Consider the following 27,186-nt stretch of genomic DNA (forward strand, 5'->3'; position numbering starts at 1 on the left):
CCATAGTGTCATGTGCTGTACCGGACCTGGGAATAACTAATGGGACATTGTAGATGGAGATTTACTCTGTTGTCCACAAGAAGCTGTTTGTATTTGCACAATGTCAAAGTGTTGTGGCAAGGAGACAGTAACCTCTGTTTTGTTTATTTAAAGCAGATGTTGGTTTACTTTTCCCTGGCATGGCGTATGTCAGGATATTCTGGAATTAGTCAATAGTCCAAATAATGTCAACAAGTCTTTAAATCACATGTACAAAATAGGCTGTTTGAATGGCCTTTGCCAGCTTTTGATTCTATTATGAGTGTATCAATGAAGTCGTGCATATTGTTGGATGTAAGCAGGGTTATCAAACTTATCCTTCAAAGAGACATTGAAGCTTCCTTCAAGGCTTTTGAGTAAGAAAACACAGCTTGGTCTAGTACTAAGCTAGGTAGGCCAAGTGGTTCCATATTTAATTCGCAGTTTGTGACCTCTGTTGACCTCAGTATGCCTGGGTTGGGAAGGGGGAAAATATCTCCGAGGCTCCTGCCCCTAGTTACTAATGAGCAACTCCAGTGCTGAGATGTGGATGTGTGTAGGTGCCTCACGGAGTACTGGCATTTGCTGCTCTAGTTGGACACAGCAAGAATTGGGGGCCCAATGAAGGAACGAGATGCCTATAAAGACCCCATTGCAGCATGGAACCAACATTTTCAGGAGGGGAGCGAATTAGCGAAAAACCTTTCGGTAGCTTTCCAGATCCTAAGTGAAGCAGTCACTTACTGGTTTCGTTTTCCCCACAGAATTTGGCCAGTGAAGGAGAAGATGAGGAAATTCCTGAAGAGGAAGACCTTGAAAACCGTGGCAAGAAGGTTCCCAAATCAGATAATCAGCTCAAGAATGTAGAAGAAAAAGGCAGAAAATTGCAAGCTAAGGGCTCTCGAGACTCTAGCCTGACGGGTACCACATCACTTTCATTATAGCTTTGCAGTAAACAAATAGTGTCAAGGGGGGGAAAAATGGTAAAAAGGCAAAATTAATGGTTTCTTACTTAAATGCCTGTAGTATTCAGAACAAAATAAATGAATTAACGGCACAAATAGAGGTTAATGGGTATGATCTTATAGCCATTACGGGGACATGGTTACAAGGAGGTCAAAGCTGGGAACTAAATATTCAGGGGTATGTGACTTTGAAAGCACAGGCAGGAAGGAAAGGGTGGTGGGGTAACTTTGTTAGTACGAGATGGAATAAGTGCAATAGCAAGAAATGATCTTGGATCGGAAGATGTAGAATCCATATCTGTGGAGGTAAGAAATAACAAGAGGAAGAAGACACTGGTGGGAGTAGTCTATAGGCCCTCGAACAGTAGCTATGCTGTAGGTCAGAGAATAAATCAAGAGATAATGAGGGCATGTAAAAAAAGTCAGTGCATTAATCATGGGTGACTTTAATCTTCATGTATATTGGAAAATTCAAATTGGCAGAGAAAGCTACGAGCAAGCATTCATAGAGTGTATTCAGGACATTTTCTTAGAACAATATGTTGTGGATCCAACCAGGGATCAGGCTATTTTGGATCTGGTAATGTGTAATAAGGAAGGTTTAATAAATGATCTCAGAGTAAAGGATCCCCTAGGAAACAGTGGCCATAACATGGTTGAATTTAGCATTCAGTTTGAGAGTGAGAAACTTGGGTTGGAAACAACTGTGCTAAACTTAAATAAGGGTAATTAGAAAGGAATGAGGGCAGATTTGGCTGGAGTGGACTGGGAAAGGAGTTTAGCAGAAAAGATGGTTGATGAACAGTGGCAGACGTTTAAGAAAATAGTTCATGGCTCACAACAAAAATATATCCCAGGTAGGAAGAAGGATTCTAGGAAGGAGATAAACCAACCATAGTTAACCAATGAAGTTAAGGATTGTATCGAATTGAAAGATAATACATACCATGTGGCAAAGCTTAGTGGTAAGCCAGAGGATTGGGAAAGTTTTAAAAACCGACAAAAGATGACCACAAGTATAATAAAGAGGGAGAAAATAAACTTTGAGGGTAAACTAGCAAGTAATATAAAAAAGGACAATAAGAGCTTCTTTAAATACATTAAAAAGAGAGGCCAAAGTGAACATAGGCCCTTAGAGAATGAGGCTGGAGAAATAATAATGGGGAACCAGGAAATGGCAGAGGAGTTGAATAAATACTTTGCATCAGTCTTCACGGTAGAAGACACTAATAGCATTTCAAAAGTACTAAATAATCAAGGGGCAAAAGTGGGGGAGAGGAAATAAATACAATAACTATCATTAGAGAAAAAGTACTCGGGAAAACTAATGGGGCTAAAGGCTGATAAGTCCCCTGGACCTGATGGGTTGCACCCTAGGGTAATAAAGGAAGTAGCAACACAGGTAGTGGATGCATAGTGGTAATCTTCCAAGAATCCTTAGATCCAGGAAAAATCCCAGAAGATTGGAAAACTGCCAATGTAACACCCTTATTTAAAAAGGGAGGGAGACAAAAACAGTTAGCTTAACATCTGCCATTGGGAAGGATGTAAAGGATGTAATAGCAGAGCATTTAGAAAAGCACAATATAATCAAGCAGAGCCAGCATGGCTTCATGAAGAGGAAATCATGCCTGACAAATTTATTAGAATTCTTTTGAGGAGGTAACAAGCAAGATAGATAAAGGGGAACCGGTAGATGTAATATATTTGGATTTCCAAAAGACGTTGATAAGGTACCCCACATAAGGCTGCTTAATAAGATGGGCCCATGGTGTAGGGGGTAATATATTAGCAGGATAGAGGATTGGCTAACTAATAGAAGACAGAGTTGGGATAAGGGGGGCATTTTCAGGATGGCAGCCTGTAACTAGTGGAGTGCCACAGGGATCAGTGCTGGGGCCACAATTATTTATAGTATATATTAATGACTTGGATGAGGGAAGTGAATGTACTATCGCCAGGTTTGCAGATGACACAAAAATAGGTGGGAAGGCAAGTGGCGAGGATGACATAAAGGGTCTACAGAGGGATATAGACAGTTTAAGTGAGTGGGCAAAAACTTAGCAGGCGGAATATAATGTGGGAATATGTGAGGTTATGCACTTTGGCAGGAAGAATAGAAGAGCTGAATATTATCTAAATGGAGAAAGACTGCAAAAAGCTGCAGCACAGAGGGATTTGGGGGTCAACATGCATGAATCACAAAAAGCTAACATATAAGTTCAGCAGGTAATAGGGAAGGCAAATGGAATGTTGGCCTTTATTTCAAAAAGAATGGAGTATAAAAATAGGGAAGTCTTGCTAAAACTATACAAGCCACTATTTAGACCACACCTAGAATACTGTGAACAATTTTGGTCCCCTTATCTATGGAAAGATATATTGGCATTGGAGGCAGTCCGGAGAAAGTTCACTAGGTTAATCTTTGTTATGGAGGGATTTTCTTATGAGGAGAGGTTAAGTAGGTTGGGCCTGTACCCGTTGGAGTTTAGAAGAATGAGAGGTGATCTTATTGAAACATATAAGATTCTTAGGGGGCTTGACAGGGTAGATGCTGAGAGGTTGTTTCCTCTTGTGGGAGCGTTTAGGACCAGAGGGCATAACCTCAGAGTAAGGGATCACTCATTTAAGACAGAGATGAGGAGGAATTTCTTCTCAGGGTAGTGAATCTGTGGAATTCTTTACCGCAGAAGGCTGTAGAGGCCGGGTCTTTAAGTATATTCAAGGCTGAGATAGAGAGATTTTTAATCAGTAAGGGAATCAAGGGTTATGGGGAAAAGGCAGGAAAGTGGAGTTGAGGATTATCAGATCAGCCATGATCTCATTGAATGGCAGAGCAGGCTCGATGGGCTGAATGGCCTGCTTCTACTCTTACGGTCCTTGGTGTAATTGTTGCATGTTTTCCTTTAAGAACACAGGCTGTAGCACTGACTCATTGGCTACAGTATATACTGATGAAACTGTAACATGTTTACAGGTTCAGGATGTTTCATTGGCTGAGGGGAGGAGGTAGCTCCCCTACCAAATCCAGCTTTGGGTCATTATTTTGGCCACAGCAGGTTTGGTGGGGGGGGGGAGGGGAGGGGTAGTAGGCATTTCCATCTCCCTTCTTGCCCTGTGGTATTGGGAAAAGGTTGTATGAAACAGCTGAAGACTGCCTGCTATGTAGTTCCTGAGATTAGGTGTCCTTGCTGTAGTTCAGTGACTAGAGTTGTACACATTACTGTCTGTGTGGCTATACCAATGCTTTGCACAGACTTAACTGGGCCCGATTTTAACTCTGTAAATGAATGGATTTTGAGTGAGTTAAAATCGGGCCCATAATCATCTCGAGGTATTTGTGGTCTGTCTCTGGACTTGAACATCCCAATTTCTGGTTGGTTTTCTTCACTACTGTTGCATACTGTGCTGTTCATTCTACACCTGTGGTGTATCATGTAACCTCAAATCGTTTAGTTTATATTCTTCCTGCTTTCCTTTCTTATCACTTTGTATTTATCCATGTTAAGTGCCATTTGCTGCACATCAACCCATCTTCCCAACCTATCCTAATGCCTGTATTTTTTTTTTTATTGTTTGAATCCCCTTCAATTTGATGCCATTTGGAGATTTAACTTTCCAAAATTGGCCAATACGTTACTCTCTGACCATAGAAAGGCCCACAGTTGCTGAATGCAAAGGTTTATGTTGGAGTGATGGGAATGACAATAGCATTGTAGTGGATTTTTCTGTCGTTAATGTGACAGCTGTACAGATCCATGTCACGGGCACTTCTGTCCCCTGGGAGTAAGCCCAGAAGACAAGAAGTGGCACTGTGGGGATCACAATCTCAGTGGCATCTGGAGCATTGTCTGATTTGACAGACACTGAAAATACATTGTGGCATTTTAAATCTAATTGTGGATTCCTTGGCCTACACTTACAAATATCTACTACAGCGACAGAAGTAAAAACATAACGATGGAAATGGTCAGGTGGCCAGTCAGCTTTTGTAAGGTTTACGTTTTGAGCTCAGCATGTGATACAAGCAGATGAAAATATCTCATTTAAACACAAGCCTGATCAATGCTGTATGACCTGCTAGGTATGTGCAGAATATACTTGCTTTGTTTTAGGAGAATTCTGCTTCCCACAAATGCTTTCTGATGCAGTAGGTGTTAGCCTGGTGGGATTGATCAGATCCTTGAGGTGCACCCTTTGCACTCTTGGTAGCCGTAACTGCAGTTGGGCGTAAGTGTGTGGTAAAGGCTTCCCTTTATCCTTCAGTTTGCCCCTTTTGCTGACCTCCTCCAATAAAGGCCTTTCAAAAATAGTCACTCTATGTTGGAGGTGGCAAATGAGCTGGTGAAGTGGCTCTCGATCACTCTAGCAGCATTGCTGCTGCCTTGCTATCACCGTGCGCGGAATGCAAACTTGGATATTGAGAGTATAACGGTATGGTATTGAAACGTCATTTGCACTTTCTTCTCTTAACTGAGTTCTGTTCTTTCACCCTTAAGACAATGGGCATAACATAAAGACAGCTGCCAACAAAGACTTGGGCCCTGTTCAATACTCCGTGATTGGCAGCAGGGACTCGGGAAGGTAGGTATTATATTTAACCTGTTTGTGATTTGACCTTTTATCTGGTTTTCAGATGATTAGGTAATTAAATTAATGGCACACTTGATATTTACATCCTAAAGGCTTGAGTATCTAGGATACAATCTTACAGTGCCTCTTGGTACCTTACCCAAATGACCATATTTCTGTGTGTGGGTGCAATTATATAGTGCCTTCAACATTGAAAAAAAACATCTCAAGGTGCTGCATAGAGGGGAAATGAAGTGGGCATGGAACCTTTCAGGAGGGTTAGAAGAGGTGATGGTAACTTGGCTAAGGAGTTCTGGGGATGCTTTTTACGTGTGGAAAGGGGGGTGAGGAAACCAAAAAGGTTTTAGAACGGAAGCTACTGAGATTGCAGAAAATTCTGCCTCAAAAGGAGGAGTGGAAATAGATGGGGTTGGGGGTGGGGGGGGAAGGAGGTTGCATCTGTGGACAGCACCATAGCTAAGGTTGTCCTATTTTCTGTATTCACTCCATGTCCATAATGTGCCTTCCAGCATTTGGAAGCAGGAATTCTGCCCAAGTGTGTTGCATCCCTACCATTGCCCTGCGTGAGATTTAGAAATGAAGCACAGACTAAGAGCCTGTGAGTTTCCTACTCTATGTAGCTGAGGGACATAAATACTTACTTCTCACCCATTGGCAATGCCTAGAATGAATAATTTAAATCTTTTATTCTGTTTTGTGCTTATTATAATGAGAGATGCTCGTGCTGTAGAAAAGACATGGGCATCCAATTCAGCCTCGGCTGTATCTCAGATGTGGCTTTAAAATGAGGCCCTGCCTATCCTCTCAGGCAGAGGTAAAAGATCCCATGGCATATTGGAAGGAGAGCGGGGGAGTTCTTCCTGATGTCTTAAGCTAATATTTGTTCCTCAATCAACACCAATAAAATAGATTACCTGATCATTATCTCTGCTGTTTGTGGGACTTTGCTGTGCATAAACTGGCTGCTGCGTTTCCTACATTACAGCAGTGACAGCATTTCGAATGTAATTCAGTGGTTGTAAAGCTGTTGGGGACATCTTGAGCCCATGAAAGACATTTTATAAATGCAATCTATCTTTCATGATAAAGGCCTAATGCATGATAAATTCCACCCATTGTCCCCCAACAGTGCACTTCAATTCAGAAATGTACTGTTTTCTGAAATCGGGTGCCGCCATTGTGAAGCAGATGAGAGTTGGGAGTGATCTACTAACTTGCTTCCCTCCTCTTGCCACAGGGATCCTCACACACTCGTCGAACTGACGTCATTTACATCGGTAAACAAATTCCAGCCCTTTAATGTTGCTATATCAAGCAATGTGCTACTGCTAGTGGTGAGTGTTCAAGTGACTTGGATGTAAACACTTGGAATAAATGTTTTATGTTTGCTTCTTTCATCCCTCCTTTGCTTGCACTATCCACCATTCGCTGACTGAGAGGGCTAAGATGCATTCAGCCTCCAAGTCTCAACTGATGCCGGTCTCTAACCAACCAAAAGAGTTTCTCTTCCTGCCACAAACAATAGACTTTTAACATTTTGTCATTCTGTGAAGGAAAGAAAGTTGGAGCTGGTGCAATTAATTAGTAATAGTGAGGATTCGGAGAGGAGAAGGAATGCATAATACACATCTCTCTAAATTCCTCAATTGTTTTACTCCATCTTACCTGAATAATTTCTAGCTGTGTGTACTAGCCACACACTGGACTCCTGACTAATTTACTGCCCATCCATCCTCCCTCCACTTTACCATTGGAGACTAATTTGTCAATCACTTTAGTAACTGTCCCTAAATCATTCAACTTGTTACTTCTTCCTCATTCTCTTCAAAAGTCTCTTAATATCTTCGGGTACCATTCCTTAATCCACTGCCTCCCCCTCCAACTTCCCCTCCCCTCACCTGCATAGCGAATGTGTCTTCCCCTTTGTAAAGTGCTCTGCATGTTCCTGTACATGAGGGGGCTGCAATATAAATGCAAGTTGTTGCAGTAGTCACAGCTTACGAGGAACAAGAGAGGAAAGTTTGGAAGGGCAATGGCTAGTAGATAAGGGAGAAAAGTTTATGATGGAGAAGTTAATTCTGGATGTTTTCCACAATAATTTTAGAACTGAAATTGAAAATAATGCAGAATAGGATTTATTCAGTGACGCTAATTAAATTGAGCAGGCACACTCGGGTGCTGAGCTTCATCCTTCATTATTCCTATTCCTGAAAGCTTTTTTTGTCCTTTAGGATTTTCATTGCCACCTGACCACCAGTGAGGTGGTGGGCTACCTCGGAGGGAGGTGGGACACAAGCACACAGTGTAAGAACCTCATAATTCATCCCTATATACAATTTATATAATTTATGTATAGATAATGGTATAATTTAAAGGTGTGGTGTTGCGTAGAGAAAACACTTGGGTGTAACAACAAAATTAAAGAAACACATTTCACATTTATCCATTTAATTGTCTTTTGAATGTTTTACATAGAATTATTTAGAGACGGCCGTTTTGATCCAACTAGCCTGAGCTGATGTTTATACTCTACGAGCTTCCTTCTATTCCATCTACTTCATCTTGGCTTTTCAGCATATCTTTCTATTCCTTTTTCTCCCATGTAATCATCTAGTTCCCTTCTGAAATCATCTAAGCTGTTTGCCACAACCACTCCCTGTGGTAACATGTACCACTTCCTGAGTAAAGAAATTCCTCTATTTTCTGATTGGATTTACTCGTCACTACCTTGTATTTATGGTCTTTAGTTTTGGATTCCCCCACAAGTGGAAACATTCTTTCCACTTCTACCTTGTCCAACCAATTCATAATTTTAAGTACCTCTATCAGGCCATCTCTAAATCTTCTCCTTTCTAAAGAAAAAAAAGTCCCAATCTGTCCAATCCTTCCTGATCGCTATAAGTCTCTGTTCTGGTATCATCCGTGTGAATTTTTTTTTTTTTTTTTTTTGCACCTTTTCCAGGGATTTTATGTCCTTTTTACAGCATGGAGACCAACACTGTGCACACAAGATGGTCTGACCAAGGTGCTATTACTTTTGAATTGTATACCACTAGAAATAAATCCATGTGCTTTTTTAGCAATTTGATTTGTTTTGCTGACTTGCAATGTTGCTTTTAATGATTTGTTCCCCGTTGTGCTCTTCTATGTTATTCAGTTTCTTATTTTCTAAGGAGTAGGTCATGTTTCTCACCAAAGAGCAATACCTCACATTTATCTATATTAAAGTTTGTTTGTAACTTAACTGCCCAGTCTGCAAGTTTCCTAACTTCTTCGTGTGTTATGTTGCATCCTTCCACAGGGTTAGCTGTAACCCCCAGTTTGGTATCATCTTCAATTTTGATATTGAGTTACTTATTTCTAAATCCAAATCATGGATGTAAATTATAGATAACAGTAGTCACTGTGGAACACCATTGTTTACCTTCTCCCTGAACAACCACCCTTCACTCCTATTCTCTGTTTTTTAATATTTAGCCTATTTGCCACTCATTCAGCTATTTGTGCTCAATTCTCACTTTGTCAGGAACCTATTGTGTGGTAAGTTACTGAAAGGGGAGATGATGGCGTAGTGATAATGTCGCTGGACTAATAATCCAGAGACCCAAGCTAATTCTCTGGGGGCATGGGTTCAAATCCCATCATGGGAGCTGGTGGAAGTCAAATTCAGTTGATGAAAAATCTAGAATATAAAGCTAGTCACAGTGATGGTGACCACGAAACTATCATCGATTGTTGTAAAAACTCATCTGGTTCACTAATGTCCTTTAGGGAGGGAAATCTACCATTCTTACCTGGCCTGGCCTACATGTGAGTCCAGATCTACAGCAATGTGGTTGACTCTTATCTGCCCCCTGAAATGGCCCAGCAAGCTACTCTGTTTAAGGGCAATTAGAGATGGCCAAAAAATGCTGGCCTTGCCAGTGATGCCCACATTCCATCAAAAGAATAAAATAAAAATCCAAGTATATGACACCTACTGCATTTTTCATGTCTTTCAATTTTCCAAAAGCTGGGTGCTGTACATTCCGGTCTGACTGGATAACTTTACAGATTCAGTGGCATCATTTGCTTCAACAATCTTTTTGTTAAGTAACTTATTTTTATGGAAGTTGAGTCACACAGCCCTAAATTTAATTGCAGAATAATGTAAGCTGAGGGTACAACAATAATGCCTCCTTAATACAGGAACAGGTATTCATGTCTTTCACACATATGCAGCAAAGATGAATTGAGCAAACACCTAGCGAAGCAAAGCTGAATATGAAGCATTAATCTGCTTTATTTCACAGTGAACAAAAATACAGAGTGAGAGTTTGATCAGATCCACGGTTCAATCAATACCGTGTGTTTCTGTTAACTTTTAAAAATGCTGTGCTCTTCTCTCACTTCTGCCTGTCTTTCAACCCTCAATTCCCTTGTCCTCGTTCTCCCTCTCTCTTCCTGTATTTTCTCTATTTTTTGCTCAGTGTGTTGAGGTCTAGGTAAGAGGGCACAATTCTGCGAGAATAGGTGTTCTAATCTGTAACATCTTGTTCTACCCTGCTTTACAGTACAATTCCCCACTGACTGTTGTGTATGTTTTGACAGTGCTGACAATTCTCCGAGCTTTTCCATGTCGAATACGACTTTCTGACAAGGACTCTGCCTCTGCGGTCGAAGAAGAGGTAAAGCTTACCATTGTTTTCCCAGGTTTCTCCCCCTTTCATTCACTCCTGAAGAACTCGGCTTCTTGGGCAGCATCTTTAGAGAGAAACAGATTCAGCATTTCAGGGCGATGACCTTTCATCAATACTCATGAAGGGTCATCAACCTGAAATGTTAACTCTGTTTCGTGCCACAGATGCTGCCTGGTCTGCTGTGTAGTTCCAGCATTTTCTGTTTTTATTTCAAATTTCAGCATCTGCAGTATTTTGCTTTTATTATGATCTTGTATTCTTTATTGTGGTACAGCTGAATAGGCGAGATGCATCCTCTGGTAGATCACCCAAGCTTCATTGTTAATGAGTGGGTTAGACTGTTGATAAGTTACCTGGCTACAAAATGCATCACAGTTGAGCCCAGTCCTGTTCTACCAGCTGAATATGCATCTGTTCCACTGTAGGTAGGTTTTTTTTTGATGAGTTTGTAAATTGCTCTCTGTTCCACTTTGGGTGACTTCTCCCAATTCCCTTGATATTGAGGGAAAGATATTTCCAAAGTTAAAAGCAAGATTGAACAACTTCTCCTTTGACTCCACTCACTTCATCCAAATAAGATGTTTCCGTGGGAACCTTTATGGGCCCTAGCTCTGCCTGCCTTTTCATGGGATATGTGAAGCATTCTTTGTTTCAGTTCTACTCAAGTCTCCTCCGTCATCTCTTTTTCCAGTAGCTTGATGACTTTCTCAATGCCATTTCCTGCTCTTGGCTTGAACTGGAAAATTTCTTCAAATTTGCTTCCAATTTCCACACACGCCTCGCCTTCACATGATCCATCCCCAACACTTGCCTGACTTCTCCATCTCCATTTCTGAGGGATAGAGTTTCAACCAACATTTACAATAAATACACAGACTGCCACAGCTACATTCCTCCCATACCCACTTCCTGTAAAGACTCTATTCCATTCTCCCAGTTCTCCATCTCTGTTGTATCTGTTTGAACAGTGCCACCTTCTATAAACTGCGTCTGATATGTTTTTTGTCCTCCACTGATGATTCCCCTCCACCAGAGCCCTTGACTATGTCTGTTCCTTTTCCAAAAATCTGCTCTTACCCTATCACTCCCAAGCCATGATAGGATTCCCCTTAACCTCACCTTCCAGCCACCAACCTCCACATTCAATGCCTCATCCTCCACCATTTCTGCCATCTCCAGAGCAATGACACCACCAAACACATCTTTCCCTCCCCATTCAATATTCTGAAAGGGACATTCACCTTGTGACACCCTGGTCCATCACCCCCTACAACCACTACCCTCCCCACAGCACCTTCCATAAGACATAGGAGCAGAAATTAGGCCATTCGGCCCATCGAGTCTGCTCCACCATTCAATCATGGCTGATAAGTTTCTCAACCCCATTCTCCCGCCTTCTCCCCGTAACCTTTGATCCCCTTACCAATCAAGAACCTATCTATCTTGGCCTTAAATACATTCAATGACCTGGCCTCCACAGCCTTCTGTGGCAATGAATTCCATAGATTCACCACTCTCTGGCTAAAGAAGTTTCTTCTCATCTCTGTTCTAAAACATCTCTGTTCCCTTTACTCTGAGTCTGTGCCCTCGGGTCCTAGTCTCTCCTACTAATGGAAACATCTTCCCCACGTCCACTCTATCCAGGCCTTTCAGTATTCTGTAAGTTTCAATCAGATCCCCCCTCATCCTTCTAAACTCCATCGATTATAGACCCAGAGTCCTCAAACGTTCCTCATATGTTAAGCCTTTCATTCCTGGGATCATTCTCGTGAACCTCCTCTGGACCCTCTCCAGGGCCAGCACATCCTTCCTGAGATACGGGGCCCAAATTTGCTCTCAATATTCTAAATGTGGTCTGACCAGAGCCTTATAAAGCCTCAGCAGCACATCCCTGCTTTTATATTCTAGTCCTCTCGAAATAAATGCCAACATTGCATTTGCCTTCCTAACTACCGACTCAACCTGCAAGTTAACCTTAAGAGAATCCTGGACTAGGACTCCCAAGTCCCTTTGCACTCCAGATTTCTGAATTCTCTCCCCATTTAGAAAATAGTCTATGCCTCTATTCTTCCTACCAAAGTGCATGACCTCACACTTGCCCACATCGTATTCCATCTGCCACTTCTTTGCCCATTCTCCTAACCTGTCAAAATCCTTCTGCAGCCTCCCCGCCTCCTCAATACTACCTGTCCCTCCACCTATCTTTGTATCATCTGCAAACTTAGCCAGGATGCCCTCAGTTCCTTCATCTAGATCGTTAATGTATAAAGTGAAAAGTTGTGGTCCCAACACTGACCCCTGCGGAACTCCACTAGTCACCGGCCGCCATCCTGAGAAGGAACCCTTATCCCCACTCTCTGCCTCCTGCCAGACAGCCAATCTTCTATCCATGCTAGTACCTTGCCTCTAACACCATGGGCTCTTATCTTACTGAGCAGCCTCCTGTGCGGCACCTTGTCAAAGGCCTTCTGGAAGTCCAAGTAGATAACATCCATTGGCTCTCCTTTGTCTAACCTACTCGTTACCTCCTCAAAGAATTCTAACAGATTTGTCAGGCATGACCTCCCCTTGATGAAACCATGCTGACTTTGCCCGATTTTACCATGCACTTCCAAGTATTCTGAAATCTCATCCTTAATAATGGACTCTAAAATCTTACCAACGACTGACGTCAAGCTAATCGGCCTGTAATTTCCCGTCTTTTACCTCACTCCCTTCTTAAACAGGGGGGTTACATTAGCGATTTCCAGTCCTCTGGGACCCTCCCTGATTCCAGTGATTCCTGAAAGATCACCACTAACGCCTCCACTATCTCTTCAGCTATCTCCTTCAGAACTCTGGGGTGTAATCCATCTGGTCCAGGTGATTTATCCACCTTCAGACCTTTCAATTTTCCTAGCACCTTCTCCTTGGTAATGGCCACCATACTCACCTCTGCCCCCCGACTCTCTTGAACTTTGGGGATGTCACTCGTGTCTTCCACTGTGAAGACTGACGCAAAGTACCTATTCAGTTCCTCCGCCATTTCTTTGTTCCCCACTACTACTTCTCCAGCGTCATTTTCCAGCGGTCCAATGTCTACTTTTGCCTCTCTCTTACCCTTTATGTATCTAAAAAAAACTCTTGCAATCTTCTTTTATATTACTGGCTAGTTTACCCTCATATTTAATCTTCTCCCTCCTTATTTCTTTTTTAGTTGTCCTCTGTTGGTCTTTGTAGGCTTCCCAATCCCCTGGTTTCCCACTGCTCTTCGCTGCGTCATATGCTTTCTCTTTAGCTTTTATGCTGTCCCTGACTTCCCTTGTCAGCCATGGTTGCCTCGTCCTCCCTTTAGTATGAAAGCGTAGGAGAAGCCCACAGCCCCAAATATTTCTTCCAGGTGAAACAGTGATTTACTGATATTTTGTCAATTTAGTGTACTGAATTCACTGCTCACGATGCAGTCCCCTCTACCATGGGGTGACTAAACACAGATTGGGTGCCCGTTTTGCAGGACATGTCCATTCTGTATACCAGCATGACCCTGAGCTTCTGACTGCCTGTTATTTTAATTCTCTGCCCCACTCCCATTCTGACCTCTCTACTCTCAATCTCCTAAACATTTCCAATCAGGCTGAAAGTAGGAGCAAGGGTAGGCCATTCGGCCCCTTGAGCCTGCTCTGCCATTCAATTAGATCACGGCTGATCTTCCACTCCAAGGCATTTTTCCACATAACGCCCCTGCATCTACCCTGTTGAGCTCTATAAGAATTCTGTATGCCTCAATGAGATCACCCCTCGTTCTTCTAAACTCTAGAGAATTCATGCCCAGTCTCATCAATCTCTCCTCATAGGACAATTCTACCATCCAGGCGTCAGTCTGGTGAGCTTTCGTTGTGCTCCCTCTATGGCAAGTATATCCTTTCTTAGGTAAAGAGACCAAAACTGTATACAGTGCTCCAGGTGCAGTCTAACCAAGGCTATAAACAGTTACAGCAAGATATCTTTACTCCTGTACTCAAATCCTCTTGTACTGAAGACCAAGGTACTGTTTGCCTTCCTAATTGCTTGCTACACCTGCATGTTAGCTTTCAGTGAGTCATAAACAAGGACACCCAGGTCCCTTTGGACATCAACACTTCCCAATCTCTCACCATTTAAAAAATACTCTGCATTTCTGTTTTTCCTACCAAAGCGGATAACTTCATATTTTTCCACATTAGATTCCATCTGCCAAGTTCTTGCCCACTCACTTAGCCTCTCCAAATCTCCATGAAACCTCTTTGCATCCTCGTTGCAACTCACATTCCCAACTAATCTTGTGTCCTTAGGAAACTTGGAAATACTATGGTTGGTCCCCAAATATATGGTCCCCATATATCTTTGATATAGACTGTGCTTAGCCAGACCCCAAGCACTGATCCTTTCTGTACCCCACTAGTCACAGCCTGCCAACCTGAGAATGACCCATTTATTCTTACTCCCTGTTTTCTGTCCTTTAACCAATACTCAGTCCACAGCAACATATTAGCCCCAATCCCATGTGTTCAATTTTGTGTGGGACCTTATTGAAAGCTTTCTGAAAATCTAAATACACCACATCCAGTGGTTCCCCTTTATCTATCCTGCTAATTACATCTTCAGAAAACTCTTTTTAACAGGTTTGCCAAACATGGATTCATGAAAAGGGAATCATGTTGACTCTGCCCAATCGCCTCATTATTTTTCTAAATGTCCAATTATCACACCTGACATCAAGGCCGCATTTGACCGAGTGTGGCATCAAGGAGCCCTAGCAAAACTGGAGTCAGTGGGAAAATTCTCCACTGGTCGGAGTCATACCTAGCACAAAGAAAGATGGTTGTGGTTGTTGGGGGTCAATCATCTCAGTAATCTAACCATTGCCCCTTGACGTTCAATGGCATTGCCATCACTGAACCTTCCACTTTCAACATCCTGGGGGTTACCATTGACCAGAAACTGAACTGGACTAGCGATATAAAAATTGTGGCTATAAGAGCATATCAGAGGCTAGGAATCCTGTGGCAAGTAACTCACCTCCTGACTCCCCAAAGCCTGTTCACCATCTACAAGGCGCAAGTCAGGAGTATGATGGAATACTGTCCACTTGCCTGGATGAGTGCAGCTCCAACAACACTCTTGAAGCTCGACACCATCCAGGACAAAGCAGCCTACTTGATTGGTACCCCTTCCACAAACATTCACTCCCTCCACCACTGCCGAACAGTGGCAGAGTGTGCACCATCTACAAGATGCACTACAGAAACTCACCAAGGCTCTTTAGGCAGCACCTTCCAAACCCATGACTGCCACCATCTAGAAGGACAAGGGCAGCAAATACATGGGAACACCACCACCTAGAATTTCCCCTGCAAGCCAGTCACCATCCTGACTTGGAAATATATCACCGTTCCTTCACTGTCGCTGGGTCAAAATCCTGTAACTCCCTCCCTAACAGCACTGTGGGTGTACTATTACCACATGGACTGCAGCTGCTCAAGAAGGCAGCTTACCGTCACCTTCTCAAGGGCAGTTAGGGATGGGCAAAAAACGCTGGCCTAACCATCAAAGCCAACATCCCATAAATGAATTAAGAAAAAAAGATTTTAGCATTTTCCCTACTACTGATGTCAATCTAACAGGTCCGTAGTTCCCTGTTTTCTCTCTCCCTCCTTTCTTAAATAGTGCAGTCACATTTGCTACCTTCCAGTCTGCAGGAACCTTTCTAGAGTCTATAGAATTTTGGAAGATAATCACCAATACATCCACTATCTCTAAAGCCACCTCTTTCAACACTCTGGAATGTAGATCATCAGTTCCAGGGGATTTATCAACTTTCGGTCCTATTAATTTCTCCAGTACTATTTTTTCACTAATAATTTCTTTCAATTCCTTATTCTTGCTAATCCTTTGATTCTTTAGTATTCCTGAAAGGATTATTTTGTATCTTCCTCCATGAAGACAAACACAAAGTATTTTAGTTTCTCTGCCATTTCCTTATTCCCCAGTATAAATTTTCCTTTCTCTGCTTTTAGTGGGCTCATATTTGTCTTTGCTAATCTTTTCCTTTTTTACATACCTATAGAAGGTTTGCAGAAGGTTTTTTTATGTTTCTCACTAGTTTACTTTCATACTCTATTTTCCCTTTCTTTATCAGTTTCTTGGCCCTCCTTTCCTGAATTCTAAAATGCTCCCAATCCTCAGGCTTATTACTTTTTTGGCAACTTTATAAGTCTCTTCTTTTGCTTTAATACAATCATCATCTCTTGTCAGCCATTAGATCACCTTTTCTGTTTTTGTGCCTCAATTGAATGTAAATTTGTTGTAAACCATGTATTAATTCTTTAAATGCTAGACGTTGTCTGTCTACCATCATACCTTTACATGTAGTTTCCCAATCTTTCACAACCAGTCTGCCCCTAATACCTTCATACTTTCCTCTATTTAAATTTAAGATCCTAGTTTCGATTGAAATACATCACTTTTAAACTTAATGTAAAATTCCATCATATTATTGTCACTCTTCCTAGAGACTCCTTTACAATGAGGTTATTAATTCACCCTTTCTCGTTACACATTACTAGATCTAAAATAGCCCCTTCTTTAGTTGGTTCCTCAATATACTGTTCTAGAAAAGTATCTCGTATTCATTCCTGGAATTTGTCCTCCACAGCATTAGTGCTATTTAGGTTTACCCAAGTCTATATGTAGATTAAAGTCCCCCATGATTACTATATTACTCTTGTTACGTGCATCTCTAATTTGCTGATTTATACTATCCCCTACATTACCACTACTGTTTGATGGCCTATAAACAGCTATTAATGTTTGCTGACCCTTGCTGTTTCTTAGCTCCACCCAAACTGATTCTGCAACCTGATCTTCCGATCTAAGATCCTTTCTCACTAATGTACTGATCTCATCCTTTATTAACAGCACTACCCCACCTTCTTTTCTTTTTTGCCTATCCTTCCTGAATGTTGAATACCCTTGAATATTCAGTTCCCACTCTCGGCCACTCTGCAGCTAGGTCTCTGTAATGGCAATTAGATTATACCTGTTTACTTCCATTTGTGTCACTAGTTCATCTACCTTGTTGTGAATACTGCGTGCATTCAAATAGAGTGCCTCTACTTATGTCTTTTTATTATTTTCACAGCTTCTATCCTTATCTGCTGGCATACTCTTAGGTTTGCACGCTCTGTCCCTTCTTGCCACATTCAGATTATCAATTCCTTTTTGGCTACTTTGCTCTCTTGCCTTTTCTTCTTTATTTAATTTATCACATATTCCCAAACTTGATCCCTTGCCCCCACTATTTAGTTTAAAGCTCTCTACTGTCCTCGTTATGACTCGCCAGAACACTGGTCCCAGCATGATTCTGTTGAAGACTCTCCCAATAGTACAGCTCCCACTGTCCCCAGTACTGGTGTCAATGCTCCATGAATCAAAACCCATTTCTCCCACACCAATCTTTGAGTCACACATTTAACTCTCTAATCTTATTTACCCTACTCCAATATACTCGGGTAATAATCCAGAGGTTAGTACCTCTTGAGGTTCTGAGTTTTAATTTAGCCCGTAGTTGCTCATACTTTCTAAGCAGAAATCTTTTCCTAGTCCTACTTATGTCATTGGTGCCCACGTGAACGAATACAACAAAATCCTCCCGCCTCCAATTCCCTGAAACCTGGCACCAGGCAGGCAACACAGCCTTCTGGACTCTCACTCTCAGCTGCAGAGAACAGTGTCAACCCTCCTGGCTATAATGTCCCCCACTACCACTGCATTCCTATTAACTCCCCCCAACTTGAAAGACTCCCCTGTACCATGGTCAGTTTATTCATTCACCCTGCGGCCCCCACTTTCGTTCGTTCAGGCTGCAAGAACCTCAAATCTGTTGGACAATTGCAAGGGCTGAGGCTCCTCCACTTCTACCTTCTTGATCCCCATACCTGCCTCACTCACAGTCACACCCTCCTGTCCCAGACCATGGACCAAATCAGATGACCCTATCCTAAGGGGTGTGACCGCCTCCTGGAACAAAATGTCCACATAACTTTCTCCGTCCCTGATATGTTAGTATCTGCAGCTCAGCCTCCAGCTCAATGACTCTTGAGCTGAAGTTCCTTCAGCCATAGACACTTACTGCAGACGTGTTTGGTTTGGATCACACCGGTGTCCATGAGCTCCCACATTCAACAGCCACCACACATCATCTTCCCTGCCATGTGTATAGTGTTTAATTAATTAATTATTTTACTGTTTAAATTTTAATTAATGTCTCTAGTCCAGCCTGTGCTTATATTATTTCAATAAATGTTCTAATTACCCCAATTGAAATTCCCTAATTAAGATAAATAGGAAATACTCACCAGCCAATCTAATAAGCTTTACTACTATTAGTAAATCTTACTACTATGAGTAAACATTACTACTGCTAAGATAACCTTACAATTACTAAAATTACCCAAGTTTTGAAAGAAAAATGAGAAAAATACTCACCAACCAATCAATTACCTGGTTTCCTGTGACATCACGCTTCGATTTTTCTCAGAATGTGGTCGGTCCGCTCTACAGGCACAGTTTGGACTGGATTTTAGGTGCTGCTGTCTGTCTCCCGGGTCCAGCTCCCTCCCGCCCTTTAGGTGCTGCCTGCTGTCTGTCTCCAGGTTCTCCTCTCTCCATCTCTTTTAGGTGCTGCCGTCTGTCTCCGGGTACTCCCCTCTCTCACTTTTAGGTGCAGCTGTCTGTCACTGGGTCCTCCTCTCTCCCCCACTTGGAAGCTCAAGGAACAGCAGCTCATCTTTCGATTAGGCACTTTACAGCCTTCCATACTCAAATTGAGTTCAAGAATTTCAGATCATTCCTGCTGCCCCATTTTTTTCTCAGCAGCAGCTATTGGCAAGGATTCCATTTACACTCCTCTAAATCCATTTTTTGTTTCTTTACTTGTCCCATTTCCATCTCCTTTTTCCTTGCACTAGCATTCCTTTCGTCATTTAATCTCCCTTGCCTTCCAGGCAATCACAGACCTTTCCATTTGTTCTTCCCTCCACCCCACCCCCCCTTCCCTGCCTCTGTGCTTAAAACCTGTTACATCTCCAACTTTTTCTAATTCTGACAAAAGGCCATTGACCTGAAGCATTAACTCTGTTTCTCTCTCCATGGATGCTGCCTGACCTGCTGACTATTTCCAGCCTTTGCTTTTTTACTACTGATGTAAATCTGTTGAACCAGTTACTACATTTCTAGAGAGAACCTGCGATTTAACTAAAACATTCAGGCTCAGTAACAATCCACAGCAAATATCCTGGATTTATTATCTAGATAGAATGTTGATAATGGAAAGCTTTAGACCAAAGGTCACTTTTGCAGTATAACTGGGATTAGATCAGCAAGTTTGTCTCCACTACACATTCAGTCGGGGATTTCAGGCCCATTCTCCAATGAGGAGGAGACAGTACAAGCCTGACCTACTAAAATCTGAAAGAGCAAGCTGTCGGATAATATTTCTATTTTCAACTTTGTTTCAGACTTTGTAATTCAAGGTTTAAACACGTTATATATAAAAACTCAAACTCTGCAAACTATCTCCATCTTTTGTCCCTGGCCACAGAGGTCTGTCTCGAACTATTTCCGAATTGCCCTGGATTATCTCTAAATTGTATACTAAATCTAGAGTTATAATCTAACCTCACCTCTTTCAAACTCATCCATGACATTTACCTCCTGCTCCTTCAACTCTATCCCCTGACAAAGGATGTGATAACAGAACACTTAGAAAATATCAATGGGATTAGACAAAGTCAACATGGATTTATGAAAGAGAAATCATGTTTGACAAACCTACTGGAGTTTTTTGAGGACGTAACTAGCAGAATAGATAAGGGAGAACCAATGGATTTTTAGAAAGCTTTTGATACGGTCCCACATAAGAGGTTAGTGTGCAAAATTAAAGCACATGGGATTGGGGGTAATATATTGGCATGGATTGAGAATTGGTTAGCAGACAGGAAACAGAGAATAGGAATAAATGATTCTTTTTGGACTGGCACACAGTGACTAGTGGGGCACCGCAGGGATCAGTGCTTGGACTCCAGCTATTCACAATATATATCAATGATTTGGATGAAGGAACCAAATGTAATATTTCCAAGTTTGCTGATGACACGAAACTTGGTGGGAATGTAAGTGCTGAGGAGGATGTTAAGAGGCTTCAAGGCAATTTAGACTGGTTGAGTGAGTGGGCAAATACATGGCAAATGTAGCATAACGTAGATAAGTGTGAAGTTATACACTTTAGTCGGAAGAATAGAATGGCAGTGTATTATTTAAATGGTGATAGATTGGGAAATGTTGATGTACAAAGGAACCTGGTTGTCCTTGTACACCAATCACTGAAAGCAATCATGCAGGTGCAGCAAGCAGTTAAGAAGGCAAATGGTATGTTGGTCTTCATTGCAAGAGGACTTGAGTACAGGAGCAAGGACGTCTTACTTCAGTTGTACAGGGCCTTAGTGAGACCACACCTGGAGTATTGTGTGCGGTTTTTGGTCTTACCTAAGAAAGGATATACTTGCCATAGAGGGAGTGCAGCGAAGGTTCGCCAGACTGATTCCTGGGATGGCAGGATTGACGTATGAGGAGAGATTGGGCCAACTAGACCTGTATTCACTGGAGTTTAGAAGAATGAGAGGGGATCTTATTGAAAAATATAAATTTCTGACAGGTCTGGACAGACTGAATGCAGGGAAGATGTTTCCTCTGGCTGGCGGGTCTAGAACAAGGGGTCACAGTCTCAGGATATGAAGTAGGCCATTTAGGACTGAGATGAGGAGAAGCTTCTTCACTCAGAGGGTGGTGAGCCTGTGGAATTCTCTACCACAGAAGGCTGTGGAGTCCAAGTCACTGAATATATTTAAGAAGAAAATTGATAGATTTCTGGACTCTAAAAGCGTCAAGAGGTATGGAGAGAGAGCGGGAGTATGGCATTGAGACAGAGGATCAGCCATGATCATATTGAATGGTGGAGCAGGCTCGAAGGGCCAAATGACCCATTCCTGCTCTTGTTTTCTATGTTTCTATTCCCAATCAACTATTGACCACCCAACTTCCCTTCCTGACTCCTGTGTTAACTGATATTGTGGATGATTCTCTCTCCTCAGCTACTGATTATCTTTCCTTCAAACCTGCCATCATCACCCCCTCTCAAAAAGACCCCACCTTTGGCACACTCCATATTTGCAAACTACCACCCCATCCCCAACATCCCTTTCCTCTCAAGCCCTTAATCGTGTTGGCTTCTGCCAAATACATAACCAGCTTTCCCAGAACTCCATGTTTGAATCCCTCCACTCAGGTTTCTGCCCCTGCCACAGCACATAAATGGTTCTTATTAAAGTCACAAATGGCATCCTATGTGATTGTGGCAAAGGGGAACCATTCCTCCACAGCTTCTCAGCCTGGCTGCAGCCTTTGACGTGGTTAACTCCCCATCCTCTTCCAATGCCTTTCCATTGTCATCCAGCCTGCTGGAATCACTCTCACCTAGTTTCATTCTTATCTATCCAGTTGTGGCCAGAGAATTGTCCTCAATGGCTTCTCTGGCTCTCTCATGTTGTCACCTCTGGAGTCCTCTAAGGATCTATCCTTAGCCCACTTCTGTTTCCCATCAACATGCTGACCCTCAACGACATCATCCAAGAACGTGTCAGGTTCCACAGATACCTCGCTAACACCTCTCTTGATCCTTCCAATGTCTCTGATTTTACAGAGTGGTTGTTCAACATCCAGTCCTGGATGAGCAGAAAATTTCCTCCAACTAAATATCAGAAAGATTGAAGCCATCGTCTTTGGATCCTGCAACAAATTCCATTTCCTAGCCACTGGCTACATTCTCTCCCTGACAACTGTCTGAGGCTGAACCAGAGATCCACAACCTCAGTGTCATATTTGACCCCAAGATCAGTTTCCAACCGCATATCTGCTTCACCACCAAGATCACCTACTTTAGTCTCCATAACATTGCCCGACTCTGCCTGGGCCTCAGCCTATTTGCTGCTGTAACCCTCATCTGTGCTTTTGATTCCTCTAGACTCGACTGTTCCAATGCTGCCTTAGCCGGGCTCTCATCTTCCAGCCTGTATAAATTTGAGCTCAACCAAAGTTCTGCTACCCTCATCGTAACTTGCACCAAGTCCCATTCACCGATCACCCCAGTGTTCACTGACCTACACTGGCTCCCAGGCTGCTAATGCCCCAATTTTAAAATTCTCACCCTTGTTTTCAAATCCCTCCATAACCCTGCCTCTCCCTATCTCTGTAACCTCCTCCATAGCCTTGTCCCCCACCCCCCAAACAATCCGCAGAGATTTCTGCATTCCTCCAATTTTGGCCTCTTCTGCATCGCCGATGTTAATTGCTGCACCACTGGCAGCCGTGCTTTCAGCTGCCTAGCCCCTAAGCTCTGGAATTCAGTCCCTAATTCTCTTTGCCACTTTATCTCCTTTTAAAACGTTAAATCCTATCTCTTTAACTAATTTTTTTGGTGAGTTGTCCAGAAAATCAACTTGATTGGCCCAGTGTCAAATTTTGTTTGAGCATTCTCCTGTGAAGTGCCTTGGGATGTTTTGCTACAATAAATGTACTACATAAATGCATAATGTTGTTGTTGTTGTAACCTAATGCACTATCTATAAATACACACATTATTACCGTCAGGTGTACTAGAAGCAACTTTCTGGTTTTTTTTCCCTCCTTGGAGTTCCTTCAAGTGCAAACACATTTCAACCTCCTTTCCATGGCTGTGTCCCGGGAGTTGGAATAGAATTTCAGTACAAAAATGCAACACAGTGCTTGTCCGGTATCTGCACGCTCAAACACACATTGGTTTTGAACCAGTTGGTGCAATGTAGCCATTCCTGACTTTGCATCTTCCCGGAACTGAACACAAGTTCTCTTCTACAGATTTGCCAGAACCTGTTCCTACGGGGGTTATCGTTGGTCGGTTGGTACCACAGTCACCCATACACACGTGCCCTGCCGTCTCTGCAAGACATTGATTCTCAGATGGGCTATCAGCTGAAACTACAGGGAACCACCAACAGCTTCCAGCCCTGTCTAGCACTTATCTGTGGTAAGAAGTTTATTGCGCATTCATCTCTGGGCACTGCATTAAGGAGGTAGATGATTAATGCAATAATATGGTAAAGTTGGGGTGTGGAAAAACTTCAGACCATGGAACATGTGTGCCGTGGTGTGGCCAAGTTCTATTTTGCTTACCTTTCTCCAATGCTGGTTTGTTCTATTTGAATTGTGTGAGAGGTTTGGAGAGAGTTGTAATTAGTACTGTTGCTTCTTAAATCATAGCACCAGGATGTGTTGGCATCAGCGGCTTAAGATATCTGTAAATTAGTAGGAGAATGGATGTAAACTTTGGACCAGGATTTGAGATTCCATATATGCAGCCCACAGAGATGAGAAGCTTGGGCACCTGTGATTTAAAGCAATATGCTATTTTGTTCTTTTGACTTTACTACGTTTTCAATCTTTATGGTTAAGTAGATCGCTCAGATGCTCTTTAGGCCTATAAATAGTAAAAGGGGTAATAATGGGGGTGGGGGGTGCAATTAGAGCCCAAAAGGGGATTTACGCACTGAGGCAGAGGGCGTGGCTGAGATGCTAAATGAGTACTGTGCGTCTGTCTCTACCAAAGAATAAGATGCTGCCAAAGTCATAGTGAAAGAGGAGATAGTTGAGACACTGAATGGGCTAAAAAAAATTGATAATCCGGAGGTATTAGAAAAGCTGGCTATACCTAAAGATACTAAGCCATGGGAAGCATTCAGGATTGCTGAGGAGAGTAAGGGAGGAAATTGTAGAAACACTGGCTGTAATCTTTCAATCCTCCTTGTATATAAGGTGGTGCCAGAGACTGGGGAATTGCCAGTGTACATCCTTGTTCAAAATAAAGGGCGTAAGGATAAAGCCAGAAACTAAAACAAATTCAGGCCACTCAGTTTAACCTCATTGGTGTGAAAGCTTTTAGAAAACATAACCCAGGACAAAATTAACAGTTACTTGAACAAACATGGATTAATTAAGGTGTTTAACTAATTTGATTGAGTTTTTTGATGCAGTAACAGAGATGGCTGATTAGGATAATGCGGTTGATGTGGTGTACATGGACTTCCAAAAGGTATTGAAGAAAGTGCCACATAACAGACTTGCCGCAAAGTCAAAGCCCATGGAATAAAAGGGACAATGGCACCATGGATACCAAGTTGGTTGAATGACAGGAAACAGTAATGGTGAACAGTTGTTTTTTTGGACTGGGGGAAGGTATATACTGGGGTTGCCTGGGAGTCAGTACTGGGACCACTGGTTTTCATGATCTACATTAGTGCCCTTTACTTGGGTGTACAAGACACAATTTCAAAATTTGTAGAAGACTCAATTCTTGGGTGTATTGTGAACCTTGAGGAAGATAGTGATTGACTTCAAGAGGACATCGACAAGTTGGTGGAATGGGCAGACACATGGCAGATGCAATTTAATGCAAAGAAGTGTGATACATTTTGGTAGGAAGAATGAGCGGCAATAGAAAATAAAGGACACAATTCTAATGGAGTTTCAGGAACAGCAGGACCTGTGGCTATATGTACACCAATCATTGAAAGTGGCACAACAAGTTGAGAAAGTGGTTAAAAAGGCATATGAGGACATGGGCTTTATAAATAGACGTGGAGTTCAAAAGCAAGGAGGTTATGATAAAACTTTATAAAACATTGCTTCGGCCTCAACTGGAGTAGTGTGTCCAATTCTGGAAACTGCAGTTTAGGAAGGACATGAGGGCTTTAGAGAGGGTGCAGAAAAGATTTCCAACAGTAGGTCCAGGGATGAGGAATCTCAGTTACCTGGATAGATTAAATAAACTGGGGTTGTTCTCCTTAGAGAAAAGGAAGTTGAGAGAAGATTTGATAGAGGTGCTCAAAATCACGAGGGATTTAAACAGAGGACATAGGGAGAAACAGTTCACATTGGCGGGAGGGCCAAGAACTAGATGGCACTGATTTCGGCTGATTGACAAAAGAACCAATGGCAACATGAGGAAAAACTAACGCAGCGAGTGGTTAGGATCTGGAATGCACTGCCTGAGAATGTAGTGAAGGCAGATTTAATCATGGCTTTCAAAAGGGAACTGGATAATTATCAGAAGGGAAAAAGATTGCAGGGCTATTGGGAGAGGTGAGTTGCTCTTAGAGAGCTGGCACAGACATGTTGGGCCGAATGGCTTCCTTCTGTGCTGTAACCACTCGTATGATTCAGTATCATATTGAACCATACAGAGCAGAAAGGTCCCACCTTCAATCCTGTGGCTCAATCAAGTTAATTCAGCTGTCTCAATGGTGGCAGCAATGGAGTCACAATTTGCCTCAGTGCTCTGGGAGTGGGAAAGTCAGCCAGGATACCCACTCCTGATCACTATCCAGTGATTCCTGCTGGAAAATGTGTATGTGATTGTTGGTCCAGGTTGGACTGTGAAACGCCATTGACATTTGATGTCTAGGCACACACATGAGAACAATGGCAGAGGGGACTGTCAGCCGTGAAATTTATAACCCAAAAAGAATTGGTGTCTTCAGGGGAGGAATTAGACTTAGAAGCTTCCTATGCCTCTTGACACATGAGGCATACAAAGCATGTTTGTTTGTTTCCATAGCTTGTTTTTCCTGAAACAAGTTGCTAGCCTGTTACCAAAGGCTATATGCTTGAGGGCCCTACTCCACATCAAGTAGGGCTGATCAGAAAATTTTCCTGCTCTTACCGCCCACCATTGGTGTATTGGAAGGATTTGATGGTTGATACTCTACCTGTTTGGCTGCATTATGAACTTCTTGAATCTATCCATATCTTCCATCAAGTCCTGGAATGGGGCTTGAACTCAGAGCTTCTAGCTTAGAGGCAAAGATTCTACCCACTGCGCCACAAGACTGCCTCTTTCGGGGGAAGGGAAAAGAACGTTATTTGGAATACCCTAGTTGGCAGGACAGCACTAAACTTTCACAATTGGAAGTGGCAGCAGGGGGCAAGTAAAATTAACACAAAACAGAACAAACTCGAAATCTGAAAATCGAGGCGTAAAGGAATTAAAAGCTCAAGGCTGTAAGAATGGAAGGTGGGCTGCAAGCGTGTCTCAGGGCTGGGTTAAGGTGACCACAATGGCAGGGCTACAGTCATTCCTTGGTGCAGGACAGGTGTTGGATTGTGGTCATGTTGTTTGTCCCGATGGAAAGTATCTCTGTCTTATTTATTAACACCAACCTCCAAGGCAGGAGAAAACATCGTAACTGACTCTCTCTTTATTTAAGGGCCGTATCATCATGGAAGCACCAACTTGGAATCAAAAATTACTCCGTTCTGGGTTCTGCCTCCTCCAGAGGTAAGTGACCCATCCCCCATCACGTTGTTTTCTAGTGGGATGGCTATTGTCAGGATCCTCTAAAACATCACAACATTCATCTGCAGCTGATGGAGTCAGCAAGCTGATCTATGATCACTGAGTTCTGCCTGTAACTTGTCAATATGCTGGAATGATAGTTGGTGAAGCCCTCTGAAGATGGGCCTTGATTCATTTAGAAGCTGAACCTGACATAATGTTAATATAAGATTGATGGCACGACTGATCCCACTTCCTTACCACTGCCTTCCCTGTGAGTCAGGTGAAGCCAGGATCTCCCTTTCGTAACCCCTCAGTGCTGGAACTGCACTGTGGGTTAGAGTGAAAACTGCTGACGATGCAGCTAATGCTGCTCTTGCCCTGGAAGGCTGGCTGCTGAAGACGGTGGAAGCAGAAGGGACTGAAGAAGCATCAGTCAATTGAAATTTCTTGGCCTCCAGAGACTCCATTCCATCTGGCACTGTGACAG

The 27,186-nt window shown here is 42.6% G+C and overlaps 1 protein-coding gene across 1 annotated transcript in view; it reads left to right on the forward strand.

The window, feature by feature from the left end:
• The window catches only part of mpnd (MPN domain containing), a 47,651-nt gene that overhangs the window by 16,501 nt on the left and 3,964 nt on the right, over window positions 1–27,186 (forward strand). Inside the window, exons 4-10 of the mRNA XM_078555688.1 lie at window positions 783–939; window positions 5,483–5,567; window positions 6,814–6,910; window positions 7,808–7,880; window positions 10,167–10,243; window positions 23,225–23,393; window positions 26,629–26,699. Of these exons, the coding sequence (XP_078411814.1) occupies window positions 783–939; window positions 5,483–5,567; window positions 6,814–6,910; window positions 7,808–7,880; window positions 10,167–10,243; window positions 23,225–23,393; window positions 26,629–26,699 (729 nt within the window). The remainder of the gene's footprint in view (window positions 1–782; window positions 940–5,482; window positions 5,568–6,813; window positions 6,911–7,807; window positions 7,881–10,166; window positions 10,244–23,224; window positions 23,394–26,628; window positions 26,700–27,186) is intronic.

The sequence above is a fragment of the Cetorhinus maximus genome, chromosome 13, assembly GCF_964194155.1.
Source record: "Cetorhinus maximus chromosome 13, sCetMax3.hap1.1, whole genome shotgun sequence".
Lineage (NCBI taxonomy): Eukaryota > Metazoa > Chordata > Chondrichthyes > Lamniformes > Cetorhinidae > Cetorhinus > Cetorhinus maximus.